Source organism: Geotrypetes seraphini, chromosome 14, assembly GCF_902459505.1.
Source record: "Geotrypetes seraphini chromosome 14, aGeoSer1.1, whole genome shotgun sequence".
Lineage (NCBI taxonomy): Eukaryota > Metazoa > Chordata > Amphibia > Gymnophiona > Dermophiidae > Geotrypetes > Geotrypetes seraphini.
In genome coordinates, this window is record NC_047097.1 from 58,569,355 (window position 1) to 58,590,445 (window position 21,091).

Genomic DNA, 21,091 nt, shown 5'->3' on the forward strand with positions numbered 1-21,091 from the left:
CCCTCCCTTCCTATGAACATTTCACCTCTCCACACCTACCACATGTGATTTGTTTCCTCCGGTGCTGAGAAAAATTCCTTTGGCCAGTTAATAAGACAGTTCAGGAAAATGAGACAGGCCAGGCTAGACCAGGACAACATGATAGTGACAAAGGAAACTCCAGCATCGTAGATTACCTGCAAGCAAATCACAAATAACAGAACAATGAAGAACCAAAGAGATACATCCTGCAGGTGGAGCCATGAATGGCCTTCCCCACTGGTGACACCAAGATTTACCTTTATTGCAGGAAACGTCACAGCTGAGGAGGCATAAGACCCGATCATCAGTGCTAGGAAGGTACTGCGTAGGTTCCCAAACATGTTTGTCAGCTACAAGTACGACAGGAGAGAGAGGAGTAAAAACTTAACATAAAATATACATATATAATTATATTTTATTGAATTTCTATTAAACACATATTACTGGGAAACAATATAGCAAAAAAACAGCTTCAAACGTAAATTTAAATAAATCATATAATAATGAAGCTAATTGATCATACACTTCTTACACAATTCAATATTATTTATTGTAAATCATTATTACTAAAATAAATATCTTCATTCTAATATATAACCATACAATCAGATAATAAAGTGCATAGAGTCCCAAAGTTACCTCCCCAAAAAACAGTGCACTAGAATCTTAAAAACCATAAGACAAAACTCATTGATCTGTGTTACTTATTCTTTGGAGCCTCACAATCAGTTCCATGAAAAGAAAGCTTTGCCGCAGTTCTTTTTATTTATTTATTTATTTATTTATTCATTCAAATTTTCTATACCGTTCTCCCAGAGGAGCTCAGAACGGTTTACATGAATTTATTCAGGTACTCAAGCATTTTTCCCTGTCTGTCCCGGTGGGCTCACAATCTATCTAATGTACCTGGGGCAATGGGGGGATTAAGTGACTTGCCCAGGGTCACAAGGAGCAGCGTGGGTTTGAACCCACAATCTCAGGGTGCTGAGGCTGTAGCTTTAACCACTGCGCCGCACTCTAGCTGTCATCCATCTGCACGGGAGATAGAAAAATACTGAGGTGTTAACTGCATGGTACAAAGAACTTCTTTCTTGCTCTCTTTCCATCCACTGGCTGACAGACATAACCTACAAGCCCTAGACTGATCTGTTAAAAAGATTAAATGAAAAGCCACATTATTCTCCCCTCCACTCCCCACAGTACAGGGCTGAGACTTTGTACTCACAGTGAGGGAGGTGAAGGTGAGGCAGATTCCTCCAAAGCCATTCATTGAGAGAACCGGGAAGATCAGCGGGGCAAGAACTACAAAAGAGAGAAAGCGTCAGGCAGACTTCAAGTGGAAAGAGCTGGAGCAGAGGGGAGAATGAAGGAGAAGAGAGGGAGAAAGAGAGACAAAAATAGAAAGGCGAGTGAACTTATGAGAAAGAAAAAAAAAAAAAGGAGCCCAGGATGGAGAAGGAGAAACAGAAAGTGAGAGAGAGAGAGAAAAGGAAGTAGAAAGCCAAGAGAGGCTCTGAACCAGGAATTGTTCTCACCTGGTGGATTGTACCCAGCTAAGGCCATCATTGCACAAGAGGCAGCAAAAAGGATGCTGTGAGGAATAAAAAAATACCAATAAAACTTTTATTCAACAATACTACACAAAGATGCCAGTTAACAGCACAGCCACACACGACAGGCTCCTCATCTTTCTTGAAGTGCACAAGTCTCTCATTCTGTCAGTCTTTATTCTAATTAGTTCTATGTTTGCAAGTTGACACTGATAGTCTCTTTCTTTATTTTTTAACTCTTAATTTTTCAAAATTTCTCATTTAACATATCACTTACAAGTGACATTTGGAAAAACAGGAAACACAATAAATCCAACAAGAATGACTTTTTTTAATCGTTTTCTATTACAAATTGTAGGGACGCCATTCTGAAACAGGGCGAGATCGGCGCACTGATGCCCCTGTGAAAGAATTATGAATTATTCCCTCTCCCCTCTTGCCACATAGGCGGCCATTCTAAAGCAAGGAAAAATGTTAGCACCTTGTGACAGAATGCTGAGGCATTCCCCCCTCCCCTCTTGTCACAAGACCCCTGTCACATATTAACCCTTATCTTAAGCAGTCCTTATTTGGGCCTGAATCAATTTTATAGCGCGCGGAGCATGAGCTGTTTGAATTGAGGGGGATTTCCTTGACACAGCCCTTAGGGGCGAAACGTAGGACTACATCGGAGTGCTTACCCCCACCCGCGTAGTATAGATGAGTATATTACTTTAATACAAATATTTAAAACTAGAATAAAATGACTATAAGAGACCAATGACGATTAGGGATACCGATATTCTGTATGATCTAAAAGTTTAGTGGCATACAGATGGTATCACTGAGGTCTGTGAGTTATAAAGTATTAAGATAAATCTATTTAAGATTCTCCTATTATTATTTATGCTGGCTTATTTGGAAAGGACATCAGCTGACAGGCATTTCATTGTATACTGCAAAGACTCAGGTTCTGTCCACATGTTAATCAGGCCCTTGTCTAAGTGCTGAGTTGGAGGGTGATCACGATGTAAAAGCATGTACCTTTGTATCCACCAATCATTAGATGTGTAAACGAGGGAGTTACTATGATGTCATTAGCTTAGAAGCATAAGAACATAAGCAATGCCTCTGCTGGGTCAGACCTGAGGTCCATCTTGCCCAGCAGTCCGCTCACACAGCGGCCCAACAGGTCCAGGACCTGAGCAGTAATCCTCTATTTATACCCTTCTATTCCCTTTTCCAGCAGGAAATTGTCCAATCCTTTCTTAAATCCCAGTACCGTACTCTGCCTTATAACGTCCTCTGGAAGCACATTCCAGGTGTCCACCACACGTTGGGTAAAGAAGAACTTCCTGGCATTTGTATTGAATCTGTCCCCTTTCAACTTTTCCGAATGGCCTCTTGTTCTTTTATTTTTTGAAAGTTTGAAGAATCTGTCCCTCTCTACTCTCTCTATGCCCCTCATGATCTTATAAGTCTCTATCATATCCCCTCTAAGTCTCCTCTTCTCCAGTTTCTCCAATCTCTCAGCGTATGAAAGGTTTTCCATCCCTTTTATCAGACGTGTCGCTCTTCTCTGAACTCTCTCGAGTAACGCCATATCCTTCTTAAGGTATGGCGACCAAAACTGGACACAGTATTCCAGGTGTGGGCGCACCATCGCCCGATACAGCGGCAGGATAACTTCTTTCGTCCTGGCTGTAATACTCAGAGCTAGCCATTGGCAGCGCCTCCATCCTGACTCGTATCCTGTGTGTGTGTGTTTGCTGTGTTCCATTCCTACAACAAATTCATCCCCAATTTCTACGAAAAATAAGAACTAGGGTTTAAGAAAAGTGGAAATATTTCAAGGAATAATAATCAACACGTTCGCTGAAAAGGGAAAATGTAGTTAGCCTAAACAGCATTATTATTTATAGGAGCAATCATAACTTTCAAGTCTTCTTTTTCCTCTAACTCAATTAACTTTTTTGGGGGGTCAAAGAAACAAAATACATTACAACATTAACACAAGGAGATTTTGATAAGAAGTTAGCTCCAACAGCCAAAATCTCCTGATGCCTCTTGTGTGCAATTTTATATAAGTAAAAGTACATTCTAACTTCTAGTAGATCCCCAAAACAGATTATTCAAATGACAGAAAAATAAACTTAAGACAGCGTTACAATCAGGTTCTATTGCAAAAGAGACTATTAAAGTACTTCTTTGACTAAAATGATTCAAGAAAATCAGTAATGTTTATTGTCTCTATAGCCCCATTTTATTGTGCTCCCTGTTGCCCTGATGGTCAGCATTGCCCACAGCAAAAGCATAAAGGGCCAGATTCTATAAATGGCACCGGTTCCTGGATGGACCTTGCAGTAGGACCAGATCCGAAGCCCCCATCCTCTTTCACGCAGTACATGGAACACGGATGCTCCTCTAATAGCCATCCACTGCAAACAGGGCATGAATCTGAAGTATCCTGCCCTGAGGAGTCCATCTAAACTGTTTTCTTGCAGATCTGAACTGTTTAGAGGCAGAAATAAGCTTTTATTCAAAATCGGGAAAATCCAATATAGCCACAGCAGGAGCTAAAAATAGCTCAGGAAACACACATGAAGCCTAGGACACAGCAATTTTAGAATTTTAGTGGAGGGACCTAGGGCTAAGTGCCAAACCACCCAAAAAGTGTAAATTAAGACCCCCCCAAAAAACTGATCTCCCAGGCTGTGTGATTCTGTGTGCTGGGAGCTCCAAGCCAGAAGCTGAAAACAGCTTACAGGGAGATCCCTCTACCTCACTAAGTCCTGGAATTGGACTGCCAATCTTCTGACTGCTTCTAAGTCAGAGATCACATCTCACCCGGAACCGCGAAGAGGTGGAGGAACACAGTTGGCTCTGATCCTGGGTACACCTCCACGGAGCCACGCAGCCTTAGCTCAAGCCCACTAGCGAACAAACCTGGGGCAAGCAAAGCTCCCAAGGGAACAGACCATGAGCCCTGATCTGCGAATGAAGGTTGTCCAGTGGGTGCACTGCAGAGCAGCCAACCCCCTGGAAGCAGACTTAACCAGAAAGTCTGTGATCTCCCCAGCCAGAGCTCTCCTCATGGGGAACCTCTGCGGCACGAACACTGAAGCCATGAAAAAGAAAGACTGGAGAAAAAAATAAACAAGAGCAGAAAAGACTAGTTCCTACTATCTCACTTGTAAGAAAACAAATGGAAGACACTGCATGCTGCTCTTCACTACTCACAACCATGAGTAAAGCAGGGAGTAGTTGCTGTCACTACTCACAACCATGAGTAAAGCAGGGAGCAGTTGCTGAAGCAAGTCCATCTTTGGAGACCACCGAGTGAGCAGAAAGTCTTGGAGATGTCTCATGTGTGCTCTCGCCCAAAGGACCACCTCTACAGCTGCTGCCATGTCATGGGAAATGGCTTCTGGAGCTTCAGTCTGCATGGCTCTGGAAGAAAGTTCTGGCCCAAAGCCATGTCAAACAAGTCTCCCAAATGCTGAGTCAGCTCCTGCTGGCTCTTCTTGAAAATGACAATCTATCCCAATTCTTGGAGGAGTTGTACTACTCTCAAAACTGCTCATTTGCCTTCCTCTCTTGATGAAATTCTGAAGAGCCATTCATCCAAGTACATATGCACTTGGATCCCAGCCTTGTGGAGGTGCACTGCCACCACCACTACCATCACCTTGGTAAAGGTACAAGGTGCTGTTTCTAGACCAAAAGGGAGAACAGAGAACTGGAAATGCTGGTCCAATACATGAAACTGCACGTACCTCCTGTGGACTGGAAAAATGGGAATGTGGAAATAGGCTTCTGTGAAGGGAAGCGAGGAACTCCCCCAGCACCACTGCCAATATGACCAACCGAACAATCTCCGTGTGGAAGTGTGGCAGCTTCAGAGCCACATTGACAGATCTAGAATTGGTCCCTAGTCTTCTGAACCTTTCTTTGGCACAATAAAGTATATGGAGTATCTTACCAATCCCAATTCAGCATCCATGACCAGCTCTATGGCACGAAGGTCCAGTAGCCTCTGGTCAGCCAGCCGGAGAATCTACAGTGGTCTGGAAGGGGGACACTAAACTCGATTTTGTAACAGCCCCGAACAACTTCCAAGACCCAGTGGTCTGTGCCAATCTGAGCCCAGACCAACCAGAAGGCCGACAGCTGGTCCTCTATCTTTATTTTATTTATTTATTCAATTTTCTATACCGTTCTACCAGGGGAGCTGGAAGCTCGGCCCCTGACCTGGCATCACTGCGATTTCTTAAGGGTTGGGGGGATAAGCAAGAGTCTGCCATTTCCTGCCTCCACTAGACCTCTGATGTGATCCCTGAAAGGATCACTGCATCATGATGGAATCTTAAAGAGCCTTGAAAATTACCCCTTCCTAGACCTTGAGCTGTTTGGGGTCTACTGTCTGGTTAAGCATTGGGGCGACAGTCCACAACGCTTGAAATCAGGTAAACCAGACCCTTGTCAAATAGCATCTGCCCATTAAAGTGGAGCCTGCTCAGCGTGGTTTTACAGGCAGAATCCCCTGCCCAATATCTGATCCAGAGCATCTACTGAGTGGAGATCACTAAGGCCGGCGCCTTGCTCAGAACTCTGATGAGATCATACAGAGCATCCGCTATATAATTCAGCTAGTAGTATTTAGGGATCCTCGTCATCTTCTGGGACGGATGTTCGAGACAGACATGTGTGGCAAGAATGTGCTACAAAGGAAGTCGTAGTTGCCACTTTAATCCTTAAAACTAAAGCTTCAAATTGCTGCTTGAGGAGCAAGTTCATTTTATGGTCCTGTGTATCCTTTAATATCACCCCTCCTTCACAAGGCTGAACCACCAGCGAATCAACCTTCAACTGAACAAACTGTTATTGGAAATCTGAAGCCATTGGGTAAAGCTTAGCCATGGCCATAGCCTTAGCCACTTGCAGGGACCCCTCTGGAGACTCCCAGTGATCTGTGAGCAACTTAGTGATGTCTGGATCCGAGGGAAAGCCCGCTGACTGAACAAGAGCTTATCATAACTGAACACTGAGGTGAAGGAGCTGGAGAAACTTCCAGTTTCAGCTCTCTCAGCGAGGTGGAAATAATGCCTGAAAGTGCAGAGGCTTTGAACAGCTGGCGCACCGTGGGGTCATCCTCCTGGTCCAGGGCCACTGCCACTTCTGGACAGCCATTCTCCTTCACCGAGCCTCTCTACCAGTGAAACTTCATCCTGAGACAGTAGTGGCATGGAATCGGACTTTCCATTCTCCCAGTCTATGTCCTGGTCCAAACCTGTATCATCAACTGGTGGGGGTGCCTGCTGAAGGGAATTCCACTGTGCTACTGCCTCTGGTACTCTGCAAGCAGACACTAAGGACCCTTGGCAGTTCAAACAGGTATTCCACATGAGGCTCATAAAATCCAGAGCGAAGCCTTGTATTTGGAGTGACGTGGACCCTGGCAGAGCTCTCCAGCTGGTCCTTCTGGGCTCCGCAGCCCACACTTCTATGCTTGACCAATGCAAATCTGGAGGGCTCCTGCAGATCCTCAGCCCTGAAGGACTCAGATGAGGTTGAGCCCGAGGCTCCCGCCCCTCCCTCACGTGTACCGCTGCATGCTGGACATGGACGTTCCTTGGCCAGCCATTCAGCACAAACCTGACATGATATGGATGTAAAAAGGCCTGAGTCCATCCCTATTGATTTTAATCAAAATCAAGGAATTTTGAGGCAGATGGAGGCTTTGGAAAAAAGATAATTTACAATCCAAGATGGCTGCTGCCAGGAAAATCACACCAAAAACGGATAGTGGAGACCTCTCTGATGGACAAAAAAACACAAAGAAGGGGCTTTTAGAATAGGGGAACCTAGGCTCTAGTTGCAGAAACCTTCAAAATCAACTTTTGAAGACAACCCCCCCCCCTCAATTTGCCCCATAGGCTATAATAGCCTTTCTCATTGTGCTATGTGGTGTCTGCCTTCTTCAGCACAGGAACTCAACTGGAACAAATGGAGAAGAACACTGCCTCACAGATTCGCTGGACAAACCTGGTCTTTGGGCTGCTAGTCAGACTGAGCCTCAATCCCTGAAAAATCTTGTTGTGAAACAGGGCATGACCACTATTAATCCTGGTCAAGTCGAGAAGGAGTCCAAACAGCCTGCACTCCAGCTCATGAATAAATCAGGGATGCAAGCAGCTATGCAGGGGACAGCCTGAGCTTCAAAAATACAAGGCAGACTGACTAGCTAGCATCCCGAGGGGATGATCCTGTTAGCGGCAGACTTCTGCGCACGAGCCTGCAGAGGTCCCAACAATGGAAACCCCTGGGCACCGAGCTTCCAAACAAATACTGAGAAAAAATACCTGAAAATAACAAAATTGCAGAGCAGAGCAGTAATACTTCTGAGCAACTTGCTTTCAGAAAACAAACTGAGGGAGCAAGAGCAGCTCTCTGGGAAGGAAGTGAAGTTGAAAAGATGATTGACAGTTTTCTGCAAGCAACTTGCAGGTTCAGGACCACTAGACACATTGCACTAGAACTATCATTATGGTTCACACCAATAAAACAACAAAAAAAAAAATCTCACTCTTCCCAACTCAAAAAATTCCTCCCATTCAGCCACTAATACTTTGGTTACCACTTTCATAGTCACATAGTAAATGACAGCAAATAATAATAAGGAGCCAATCATAAAATCCAGATTCGGCAAATAAAAACCTGCATGGTCCATCCAATGTGTCCAATAACGTGACCAGAGTTGTATCTAATGTTCAGTGCAGGTTACACCTTCTACACCTTTTTGAAGTGTGAAGGTCATTTAAGATTAGCTTTGATTCCCTCCTCTTTCTTTTTTAATATTTTTACTGGCAAAGCAACCAGTACAAAAAACATGCAACACAGATCAAACTCAACAACAGTACAAATGCAACTCAACAACAGTACAAACTTTTCAAAAAGGGGGTAATGATAAGGTACCATCAAGAAATCAGCAAATACAAAGGCAACAGGAGAAAAGGTGTTTCAGTATCCCTCCGGCAATCCAGAAAGGACCCCTAGTGGCATAGCTGATAAAGGGAGCAAGAAAGACTCACCCCCTGGAATACTACTAATGGCTGCAATAACATTTTGTTAAAGCTCTAACGCTACTCCCCACACTTTCCCCCAAACAATCCAGCACACAACACCCTCAAAATCCAAACATTCTAACCACACCAAGCACTCCGTAGGCCAACTATACTCACGCACCAACTATACTGGCTTGAGAGCAACACCCCATGGAGTCCAACAGAACACAATCAGGACAGGATATCTGTTACAGCTATCCCTCCTCTTTCTATATAGGGATACTCTGTGTTTATCCCACACATTTTTTTATTTCATCACTGTTCTTGTCCCCATCAACCTCATCAGGAGAGGTTTTCAGGCAACCACTAACCTCTATGTAACATAGTAACATAGTAACATAGTAGATGACGGCAGATAAAGACCCGAATGGTCCATCCAGTCTGCCCAACCTGATTCAATTTAAATTATTATTTTATTTTTCTTCTTAGCTATTTCTGGGTGAGAATCCAAAGCTTTACCCGGTACTGTGCTTGGGTTCCAACTGCCGAAATCTCTGTTAAGACTTACTCCAGCCCATCTACACCCTCCCAGCCATTGAAGTCCTCCCCTGCCCATCCTCCTCCAAACGGCCATGCACAGAAACAGACCGTACAAGTCTGCCCAGTAACTGGCCTAGTTCAATCTTTAATATTATTTTCTAATTCTAAATCTTCTGTGTTCATCCCACGCTTCTTTGAACTCAGTCACAGTTTTACTCTCCACCACCTCTCTCGGGAGCGCATTCCAGGCATCCACCACCCTCTCCATAAAGTAGAATTTCCTAACATTGCCCCTGAATCTACCACCCCTCAACCTCAAATTATGTCCTCTGGTTTTACCATTTTCCTTTCTCTGGAAAAGATTTTGTTCTACGTTAATACCCTTTAAGTATTTGAACGTCTGAATCATATCTCCCCTGTCTCTCCTTTCCTCTAGGGTATACATATTCAGGGCTTCCAGTCTCTCCTCATACGTCTTCTGGCGCAAGCCTCCTATCATTTTCGTCGCCCTCCTCTGGACCGCCTCAAGTCTTCTTACGTCTTTCGCCAGATACGGTCTCCAAAACTGAACACAATACTCCAAGTGGGGCCTCACCAATGACCTGTATAGGGGCATCAACACCTTCTTCCTTCTACTGACTACGCCTCTCTTTATACAGCCCAGAATCCTTCTGGTAGCAGCCACTGCCTTGTCACACTGTTTTTTCGCCTTTAGAAAAAGTATTTCCTGATGTTATTCCTAAGTCTACTACCCTATAACCTCAATGCATGTCCTTTACTTCCCCAACTCTGAAATTTAAACATTTGTTTGTATCTTAATATTTTTCAAGTATTTAAACTGTATTTCTTAATATCTTTCAAGTATTTAAACATCTTTTGGTGCAACCCCTGTACCATTTTTATTGGTTTCTTCTGAATTGCTTCAACAGGCCCTAGTAATACATACCTGCCTAGCAGCCGAAGAGGCCGGGGCCCATACTTGTCCATCAGGAAGCCAAGTGGTAGCGTGGATGCGCTAAGCAGAAAGGAGCCAATCGTAAAACTCAAATTCAGCATCTCATCCTGGCTTGTGCATGTTGGACACTCCTGAGTAGCCACAGAGGCTTTATGAGCTTGTTCTGAAGTGGCATTCTCTATGAGGACAGACAGCCAAGCAGAGTGAAAGACAGACATAAAAAAGTTAAGAGGTAGTGCTATTCTTTTCATCATCCTTCTAAGAATCTTCTCCTCCTGACTAAAGAAGATTGGACAGATGAAAGACTAAACCCAAAGAAAAACACTCAGAGGTTTATGGGTCTTTAGGGGTAATAGCCCCTGTCACTGATATTAAGTGTATTATAGCAATTGTCATTCTATTCTTGTTGGACTCAATTTACTAAACCTGCAGTGCACTATGCTCCAGTACAGAAACCTTTCCTATTTGTGCGGGATATGCTTGCTTCATTTATACTGTAGTTGGAAATGCTCATCTGAAAAGGACCTGTGGCCCTGTTATATGGAAAAGAAATGCAAAAGGAATTCCAGTCATGGTAACCCCAGGCTGCTTGAGTCCAGAAAGCATCCAGAATGACAACAAAAGATATTCCCGTGGTTTCTCAAACCAATCACCCCCCTGGAATTTTGCCAGATCATCAGATATTGCTAACAAATTATTATAAAAAATACATATCAGCATTGATAAAGGGATCTCAGCTTGATCTACAACTTCCATCTGACTGAACACTAGTGCACACCAGAAAGAAAGATTAGGTTCTTACCTCAGTAATCTTCTTTGTTGTAGATGTGTCTAGTAGTCCTGAAATGATAAGGTTCTGAATCTCAACTCGCAAGTTGCTGCCAGAAAACTGTCAATCAGGTTTTCAACTCCACCTCCTTCTAAGGGAGCTGTTTCTGCCCCCTCAGTTTGTACAAAAGCAATCAAGTAGTACTGTGATAAAAGACAAAACTGGAAGGAACGAAATGGGGAAAAAAATCCCCAACACTACAATTCTGTTCTGCTCTGTAACAAACATAGTACACTCAACATTATAACATTCAAACTTGTGAAACCAGCACTAACCATGTATAGAGCGTATAGCTACTTGCATGTCCTGCTACCAAGTAGAGACTTAAACCAGACTGAATGGTTGAGGGTTTTCCTATGCATTATCTTTTCTTTTTTTTTTTTTTTAATATCTAATCTAATCTAATCCTTAGGTTTGTATACTGCTATCCTCTCAACTCGTCTGAGAGACAGAGAATTCTTCAAATCAAAGCTAGATCGATTATAAGGTAGAAGGAAGGCGAAACCCATTCACAGAGTGGGACTCCTGTGTATCTCTCTCTCCATCTCATCTACCCCCATGCCCAACATCTCTCTGTTTCTCTCTCCCTTCCTTCCTTGTGCCCTGTGTCAAATCTCTCTATCACCCTCCATGCACCATCTCCCCTTCCTCTCCTCCATTATTTGCAATTTCTTCTTCCCTCACCATGCATGTCTCCCTCAACTCCCCCATCTTTCCTTCTTCTCACACTCCCCACCCCCTGTGATTTTCTTCCTCTTACATTCCCCTGTGCCTTAAGAACATAAGAATAGCCTTACTGGGTCAGACCAAGTGTCCATCAAGGCCAGTAGCCCATTCTCACAGTAGCTAATCTAGGTCACTAGTACCTGGCCAAAACCCAAGGGGTAGCAATATTCCATGCTACTGATACAGGGCAAGCAATGGCTTCCCCCATGTCTTTCTCAATAACAGACAATGGACTTTTCCTCCAGAAACTTGTCCAAACCTTCCTTAAAACTAGCTATGCTATCCACTCTTACCACATCCTCTGGCAACGCGTTCCAGAGCTTAACTATTCTCTGAATGAAAAAAAATTTCTTCCTATTGGATTTAAAAGTATTTCCCTGTAATTTCATCGAATGTCCCCTAGTCTTTGTAATTTTTGACGGAGTGAAAAATCGATCCACTTGTACCCGTTCTACTCCACTCAGAATTTTGTAGATTTCAATTATCAGATATCCTTTTTCTCCTTCCCTGTACTCCAAGGCTTGCTTCTTTGGGTTGCGGTTATCAGCAGTGACTCTCATGTGCTACCTGTCGCTAATACGGAAGTCTCCCCTCTGCCTCGGAAAGACTTCCGAGTCAGTGGCAGGCAGCATGTGTGAATTGCTGCCGTTACTACGACAAGATTCGATACTGATTCGCTCTCCCCACCTCCGATTTGATGCGGATTCACCCTTCCCCCCACCTCCGACCTAAAGCAGAAGATATATAGAGTCAGCACAGTTTTTTGTTGTCTACCTGCAATTACATCACTTTCTTTTCCAGAGATAAATAAAAAAATGATTTGACATCAATATGTGAACATTTCTTAAGAAAGAACTGAATATTTCATGGAGTGTCCTAATTTTTTCAAGTGACTGTATATGTGATGGAATTTGCATCCTACTATTTAAGAAATATAGCAATGTTTTATTAAACAACTGAGTAACCCTCTAGTGAAAAGAAAATGGAAGTCCCTTGACAAATATCTTTCTTACGCTTCAGCAATTGTTTTGAATATATTCAGATATCAAATTTAATTGCAAGCAGGTTGTTAACTTTTCTATTTTGAGGATTCTATTCCAAAAATTTCAATAAAAATATTTTGAGAAAAATTAAGCCAGTAGTGTAGCCAGAAAATAATTTTATTTTTTTTGGAGGGGGGGCGGCAAGAATAGTAATATTCTTTATTATGGTCTTACCTTGGCAGAGATAGGAATAGAAACATTCATTCTTCAGCATGATGAAGAGAGAAGGCCACCCCAGCAGAACAGCTGAGAAGAATAGATTCTCTACGACAGCTGTGCATATCATCCACCAACGGCGCTGGTACGCTTGCTGTAAAGTTGGAGCCATTCTCAGCTAATGAAACAGTCCAAGTCTCTATTATAAGACAGAGCCTAACACTGGCAGTGCACAAGGTCTACACTGCAATTTCCTCTGATACTGGGAAAAAAAAAGAAGCATACAGTAGGTCAGAAAAGCTTGGATGGAGAGGTGGAGTCACAACCCCAGCATATAAAGGTCACAGGAATACTGTATAGGCTCTGCATAAGAGGTCAATGTATGAAGGTCATAGATGTAAGCAAGGTATCTATGATCAATATGAGAAAGGGATTGGGACTTGTATACCACCTTTTTGTAGTTTTACAACCACACTCAAAGCAATTTATATACAGCAGTGGTCTCAAACTCACGGCACAGGGGCCACATGTGGCCCGCCGGGTATTATTTTGAGGCCCTCGGTATGTTTATCATAATCACAAAAGTAAAATAAAACAGTTTCTTGATCATATGTCTCTTTAGTTATAAATTACAATATTATTATTAAGACTTAGCCAAAAGGAAAGAATTATAAACTATAAAGAGTTTTACCTCATGCAAAATTGTAATTTCTTTAATAAGACATTAACTATTTTTTTTTTTCTGAGGCCCTCAAGTACCTACAAATTCAAAATGTGGCCCTGCAAAGGGTTTGACTTTGAGACCACTGATATACAGGTACTTCAAGCATTTTCCCTGGGCTCACAATCTATGTATTATACTTGGGGCAGTGGAGGATTAAGTACCTTGCTCAGGGTCACAAAGAGCAGCACAGTCTTTAATATCAAACCTGGCAGAGTAGGGCCACACAAACTGACTCCATATGCCTAGTTGTAACCCCTGTATTACACTATAGCCCCGTATAAACTGGATGCCCGGAGTCCACAATATCTGACCACATTACAAGTAAATCCATTTTGTATTGGCTCTACAGTGTAATATGTAATAAACCTGCCTGAGCACCTGATGCTGTTTGTTATCACAGGACAGCCTCCCTGTTAAAAGGCTGATGGGAGAGTTAAATATTTATTTATAGCATTTATATACCACTTATAACCTAAGTGGTTTACATTCAGGTACTCAAGCATTTTTCTCTGTCCCAGTGGACTCACACTCTGTTTAATGTACCTGGGGCAATGGGGGTGAAGTGACTTGCCCAGGGTCACAAGGGGCAGCAGAGTCTTTTAATATCACACCTGTATTACACTACAGCCCCATATAAACTAAACGCCCGGAGTTCACACTATCTGATCACATTACAAGAGAATCCACTTTGTATTGGCCAAGCACCTGATGCTGTTTGTTATCACGGACAGCCTCCCTGTTAAAAGGCTGATGGGAGAGTTAAATATTTATTTATAGCATTTATATACCATAGTCAAATGCGCGCAAGACCTGTCACCGGTTTACATTCAGGTACTCAAGCATTTTTCGCTTTCCCAGTAGACTCACACTCTGTTTAATGTACCTGGGGCAATGGGGGTGAAGTGACTTGCCCAGGGTCACAAGGGGCAGCGCAGTCTTTTAATATCACACCTGGCAGAGTAGGGCCACACAAACTGACTCCTTATGCCTACTTATAACCCCTTTATTACACTATAGCCCCGTATAAACTGGATGCCCGGAGTTCACAATATCTGACCACATTACAAGTGAATCCACTTTGTACTGGCCGAGCACCTGATGCTGTTTGTTATCACGGGACAGCCTCCATGTTAAAAGGCTGATGGGAGAGTTAAATATTTATTTATAGCATTTATATACCATAGTCAAATGTGCACAAGACCTTTCACCGGTTTACATTCAGGTACTCAAGCATTTTTCGCTGTCCCACTCTGTTTAATGTACCTGGGGCAATGGGGGTGAAGTGACTTGCCCAGGGTCACAAGGGGTAGCACAGTCTTTTAATATCACACCTGGTAGAGTAAGGCCACACAAACTGACTCCATATGCCTCGTGTAACCCCTGTATTACACTACAGCCCCATATAAACTGGACGCCCGGAGATCACACTATCTGATCACATTAGATGTGAATCCACTTTGTATTGGCCAAGCACTTGATGCTGTTTGTTATCATGGGACAGCCTCCCTGTTAAAAGGCTGATGGGAGAGTTAAATATTTATTTATAGCATTTATATACCACTTATAACCTAAGTGGTTTACATGGTTCATAGTCAAATGCGCGCAAGACCTGTCACCGGTTTACATTCAGGTACTCAAGCATTTTTCTCTGTCCCAGTGGACTCACACTCTGTTTAATGTACCTGGGGCAATGGGAGTGAAGTGACTTGCCCAGGGTCACAAGGGGCAGCAGAGTCTTTTAATATCACACCTGTATTACACTACAGACGCCCGGAGTTCACACTATCTGATCACATTACAAGTGAATCCACTTTGTATTGGCCAAGCACCTTGAGGCGGTCCAGAGGAGGGCGATGAAAATGATAGGAGGCTTGCGCCAGAAGACGTATGAGGAGAGACTGGAAGCCCTGAATATGTATACCCTAGAGGAAAGGAGAGACAGGGGAGATATGATTCAGACGTTCAAATACTTAAAAGGTATTAACGTAGAACAAAATCTTTTCCAGAGAAAGGAAAATGGTAAAACCAGAGGACATAATTTGAGGTTGAGGGGTGGTAGATTCAGGGGCAATGTTAGGAAATTCTACTTTACGGAGAGGGTGGTGGATGCCTGGAATGCGCTCCCGAGAGAGGTGGTGGAGAGTAAAACTGTGACTGAGTTCAAAGAAGCGTGGGATGAACACAGAAGATTTAGAATCAGAAAATAATATTAAATATTGAACTAAGGCCAGTACTGGACAGACTTGCACGGTCTGTGTCTGTGTATGGCCGTTTGGTGGAGGATGGGCAGGGGAGGGCTTCAATGGCTGGGAGGGTGTAGATGGGCTGGAGTAAGTCTTAACAGAGCTTTCGGCAGTTGGAACCCAAGCACAGTACCGGGTAAAGCTTTGGATTCTCGCCCAGAAATAGCTAAGAAGAAAAAAAAAAAAAAATTTAAATTGAATCAGGTTGGGCAGACTGGATGGACCATTCGGGTCTTTATCTGCCGTCATCTACTATGTTACTATGTTATGTTACTATGTTATCACGGGACAGCCTCCCTGTTAAAAGGCTGATGGGAGAGTTAAATATTTATTTATAGCATTTATATACCATAGTCAAATGCGCGCAAGACCTGTCACCGGTTTACATTCAGGTACTCAAGCATTTTTCTCTTTCCCAGTGGACTCACACTCTGTTTAATGTACCTGGGGCAATGGGGGTGAAGTGACTTGCCCAGGGTCACAAGGGGCAGCGCAGTCTTTTAATATCACACCTGGCAGAGTAGGGCCACACAAACTGACTCCTTATGCCTACTTATAACCCCTTTATTACACTATAGCCCCAGTATAAACTGGATGCTGGAGTCACAATATCTGACCACATTACAAGTGAATCCCCTTTGTATTGGCTGAGCACCTGATGCTGTTGGTTATCACAGACAGAGACTGAGGGCTCCCCATTCACACTTAATAATTTGTGGTAGGTGTTTTGGTTCAGCTGCCTCTGCCCTTCATCCTGTTTTGAGGAGACTTTCTTTTTGGGGTTTTTCTATTGTTCGTTTGTTATCACAGAACAGCCTCCCTGTTAAAAGGCTGATGGGAGAGTTACCAGGGATTGGGGGGTGCCCCGACTCGGCTGGGGCTGGACAAATGGCCGCTCCCTTCCCCAGGTCGAGAATTTCCTTCGACCTCGCCCCGCTCGTTGCGTCTTTCTCCCTCCCCCCAGCGCTCGCCGTTTCACACAGCGCAGCCGGCGTCGGTCCCCAAGTCTCCCCGCCTTCCGCTTCCTGTGACGTAACTTCCTGTTACCGCGGGGGCGTCCTAGTGAGCCGAACGCGGGGGAGGGGCAAGGCTTCGCGAGCAGCGCTAGTTGTAGGGGGTGAAAGGTTATCTGCACTGGCGACCTATGGAGGAGAAAAAGATGTTTTTACAGGGAGGGGGGGGGGGGAGAGCAGGTGACCCATGTTTTTGGCGCCTCAAGCTGGTCCAGGGAGGGGTTGAAATAGGTTAGTGGTCTCCAACTCAAACCCTTTGCAGGTTCACATTCTGGGTTTGGAGGTACTTGGAGGGCCTCAGAAACAAAAATAGTTAATGTCTTGTTAAAGAAATTACAATTTGCTGAGGTAAAACTCTTTAGAGTTTATAAATCTTTCCTTTTGGCTAAGTCATAATAATTTTGTCATTTATAGTTAAAGAGACATATGATCAAGAAACTGTTTTATTTTACTTTTGTGGTTATAATTTAAGTTTATTAGGATTTTATATACCGCCTATCAAGGTTATCTAAGCGGTTTTACAATCAGGTACTCAAGCATTTCCCCTATCTGTCCCGGTGGGCTCACAATCTATCTAACATACCTGGGGCTATGGAGGATTAAGTGACTTGCCCAGGGTCACAAGGAGCAGAGTGGGATTTGAACCCACAGCCCCAGGGTGCTGAGGCTGTAGCTTCAACCACCGCACCACACACTCCTCCACACACATACCCAGAGCCTCATAATAGGACCTGGGGGCCTCAAGTTTGAGACCACTGAAATAGGTCAAGTCACCCTGAGAGTGATAGGGCTGAATACTTGGGGTTTGTTTCCACAGCTCTCACCTTATGCTTTTTATGGTTATTAAACTTTAGGCTTGAAAAGCAGAAGAGGGGACTGGCAGCAATCAGCCCATGGCTCCCAGGCATACCTTGCCACCTGGTAAATGACCAGGTGAACCGTTAGTTCAGGGTTCAAGTTTATTTATAGTACCCGCCTATTGTCTACAAGTCACGCAGTTTTCTGATGGTGTCAAAGCCCTTTTTGACTTATTTCCATAGCTTTAAAACTTATTAATAACCGGAAAGATAATTCCTATGTATCATTTACACATGGGGTAGAACTGGATATTGTTGCACAAAAAATACAAAGACAGCCTTTCTTATAACTCTCCAAATTTCTCTTTTAAGAATCAGAACATGGAAGTCTCTACACTGTTTTCTTTCATAAGTCAGGAACAATTTTCTTTATCCAATTATTTTGGTGCCATGTATACAATACATGTCTCCTTCTCTTTTATGTTCATTTTTATAAATCTTTTGTATTGTAACAATTTAAAATTTCAATAAATATTTTTTGGGAAAAAAGTCTTAAGCGGCTTGCTGGACTGGCTTCACCATCCATGATCTTGTCTGTCTTCAGAGAGACAAGGAACTGAGACTCCCTCTTCTTCAAGACATCCTCAATCAGGGGCCGGTTCTTATGGAGAACCCCCAGGCAGTCACACTTGTGCGAGATAACCTTAGTGTAGCATGGGGGGGTGGGCATAGGTAAGGATGACATAGAATATAACTGTTGTTATGATATTGGGTTCACAAGGCTTGTGTGAGAGAAAGATATCTACACATGGACAGTGTTCCTCCAGTACCTTTTTCTTGGCTTGGCTTTCTGCCTTTCTGTTTTATTTTATTTTAAAGTCCCTTCAGGCTGCCTCCACCCTGCTATTGCAATTCTGTGGCCTGGCAGAGAGGGATTTGAGATCTGCTGCGTTCTAACCATAGGGCCACTATAGCTACACTGTGCCTGTAAGCTGAGACCAACATATTCCTGCATGCTGTCAGACAAGCTTACCTAATGTAATTTTTTGTTATGTATTCTACGAGTATAGTCTATTCTGGGTCCTGGGTTCAACCCTCAAAAAGGCAGCAGGAAGTAGAATAAGACAAGAGCCAGGTGGTGCATAAAAAATATATTTTATATATTCTGTATATAAGAGGGCGAATCAGAGCTACCAAAATGCAATATATGTACTCATACATTGTTGGATAGTTTGTCCATGCACGGTGCAGCTCTTGGCCTTTAGTCATGTGGCAGCCACGAGGTCAGAAACATGGATGCTCCATTGCAAGATTGCACTATTGAAGAACACTGTGCAGAATTGCACTTTCTTTGGGCAGAGGGAGTGAAAACTGTGGAAATTCACTGTCAGATATTGACCCAGTGTGGACATAGCACCGTGAATCAATGAAAGGTTTATGAGTGGGTAAAACTGTTTTAATCATCAGCAGTGCATGCACAAGAAAACATTGACAGGGCAGATGCCTTGATTAGAGACCAACAGACAGTGGTATCTCAATTGGCTGCAGATTTGGATATCAGCTATGGATCTGCATTTGCCATATCGTATGATGACTTGGGATACAAGAGATGCTGCGAGGTTGCAGATTCACCTTTGATGATGAAGTAAAGGAAGCGGTGCTCACCTGGCGTTGGGAGCAGCCAAAAAAGTTTCTTCTCTGCAGGAATGCAGAAGCTAGTTGAACGATACAACAAATGCCTCATCTTACATGGGGACTATGTGGTAAAGTGATATGTGTAATTGTTCAGTTATTTTTATTAAAGCCGTTAAATGTACTTTGCCTTTACTTTTTGATTTACCCTCGTATATAGAAATAGGCTTGTTATTACAGCTGGGGGCCACTTCATGAGCAGACCGCTGGGCAGGATGGACCACTGGTCTGACCTAGCAGCGGCAATTCTTATATTCATATGTACAGAGGTGCAATGCAGCATGTATTTAATAAAAAGCTTCTTAAATAACAACCAAGTCATATTGTCAGTTTTTCACCAGTAAATTGCCACTACATTCCATTAACATATTACATGAAGTTCTCAAATCCTGCACCTTAGAACTAAAATAAAGCACAAAGGAAACGAGATGGAGGATTCTCCCGAGATGACCATTTATAAGTAGTTACATCAGTCAAGCTGGAAACCAGCTTCTATTTAAAAAACACATAAAACCGAATCCATAGAGGGACACGAACAAGGGTTGGAATCTGGTGTGCCCAAAAAGAAGTTCCATCTATGGGATCCCTTGCATAAACTTGATCAACTGCCTCTGCTGCCAATTTAAATCAATTTCAATTTTCAAAATCTTTTAACTGAAATTTTTATAGTAACAAAAGAAATACATCACACAGTAAATATGATACTTAAAAAAAAGAGTAGCAACGTAGATAGGGAGCAACAAGCACCCACATAACATAAGTAAACGAGAATAACTATATGAAGCCATAATAAGAGATTAATAAGTTCATTAGATCCATTGACAATTACAATCAATACAATCAACATATCAACATAATATAATAAGCAGATAGCTGGATATGTTGAAAGATGTAGGCATTTCAAGGGATAGAATAAATATTAACAAGAGGGGACCACATTTTTACAGATTTGTATTCTTTATTCATAAGAGAATTAGCTTTACTTTAAAGGTTATAAGTCATCATTACAGTGGCCCACCAAAAAGGTGGTATTTAATAAATGAGCAGATTTCCAATGTGACAAAATCATCTGTATAGATATGGTCTATAAGAGCTTCTAGTAATTTAGATTGCCAAATGTCCAGGGCACCAAGCAGGGTAAGAGATCTAAAAAGGATTGTGTCAAAGTATAGTAGAGAAAAGATAGGTAAAATTTTGCAAATGAGTTTTCAAATAGAGGTCCAGAATATATGAATTATTGGACAATCGTATATCATGTATTTGAGATCACCTAGCTGACTATTGCAATGCCAACATTTATTGGAATTAGTTAAATGGGCTCTGTGTAATTTACTGGGAGTCCAATAAGTCTTGTAAAAGAGAAAGTAGAGGGATTGCATATGACTTGTGGACATGGTGGGTCGTAAGGTATGTTTGAAAAAGTATAACCCCATTATTCATCAGAATCTATCTAATTAGATTCAGAAGGCCAAAGGCTTTTGGTATGCTGGTTAGATTTAGTGAAGAGTCAATATAAATTCTATAGAACAGAGAAGTAGTGTGACCCAACATAAGATCAATGTGACTAAGTTCTGAAAATTTAGATGAGAGTATGGTGCTATTCTTGAACGGCCATTTTAAGCTAGTTAAGCAATGTTTTAGTTGAAGCCATTTAAAAAATTCTGTATAAGGTAGATTATATTGATTCTGCAATTTAGAGAAGGGTATCAGAGTGTTGACATTATAATGTTTAAGATACCAAATACCCTTCTGTAACCAA

General features: G+C 42.6%; 1 protein-coding gene across 6 annotated transcripts in view; it reads right to left on the reverse strand.

The window, feature by feature from the left end:
• The window catches only part of LOC117347976 (large neutral amino acids transporter small subunit 3-like), a 50,007-nt gene extending 33,180 nt beyond the window's left edge, over positions 1–16,827 (reverse strand). For 3 of the 6 annotated variants that reach the window (XM_033919516.1, XM_033919514.1, XM_033919518.1), the window contains exons 1-7: positions 16,486–16,827; positions 12,882–13,125; positions 10,101–10,287; positions 1,557–1,612; positions 1,247–1,323; positions 279–371; positions 40–176 (exon numbers count right to left, since the gene is read on the reverse strand). In XM_033919516.1, the coding sequence (XP_033775407.1) occupies positions 40–176; positions 279–371; positions 1,247–1,323; positions 1,557–1,612; positions 10,101–10,287; positions 12,882–13,035 (704 nt within the window). In that variant the 5' untranslated portion in view covers positions 13,036–13,125; positions 16,486–16,827. Of the gene's footprint in view, positions 1–39; positions 177–278; positions 372–1,246; positions 1,324–1,556; positions 1,613–10,100; positions 10,288–10,911; positions 10,950–12,881; positions 13,126–16,485 lie in introns of those variants that run through there. The other 3 variants (XM_033919515.1, XM_033919517.1, XM_033919519.1) reach the window with 3 other exon arrangements.
• Positions 16,828–21,091: the final 4,264 nt, after the last annotated feature.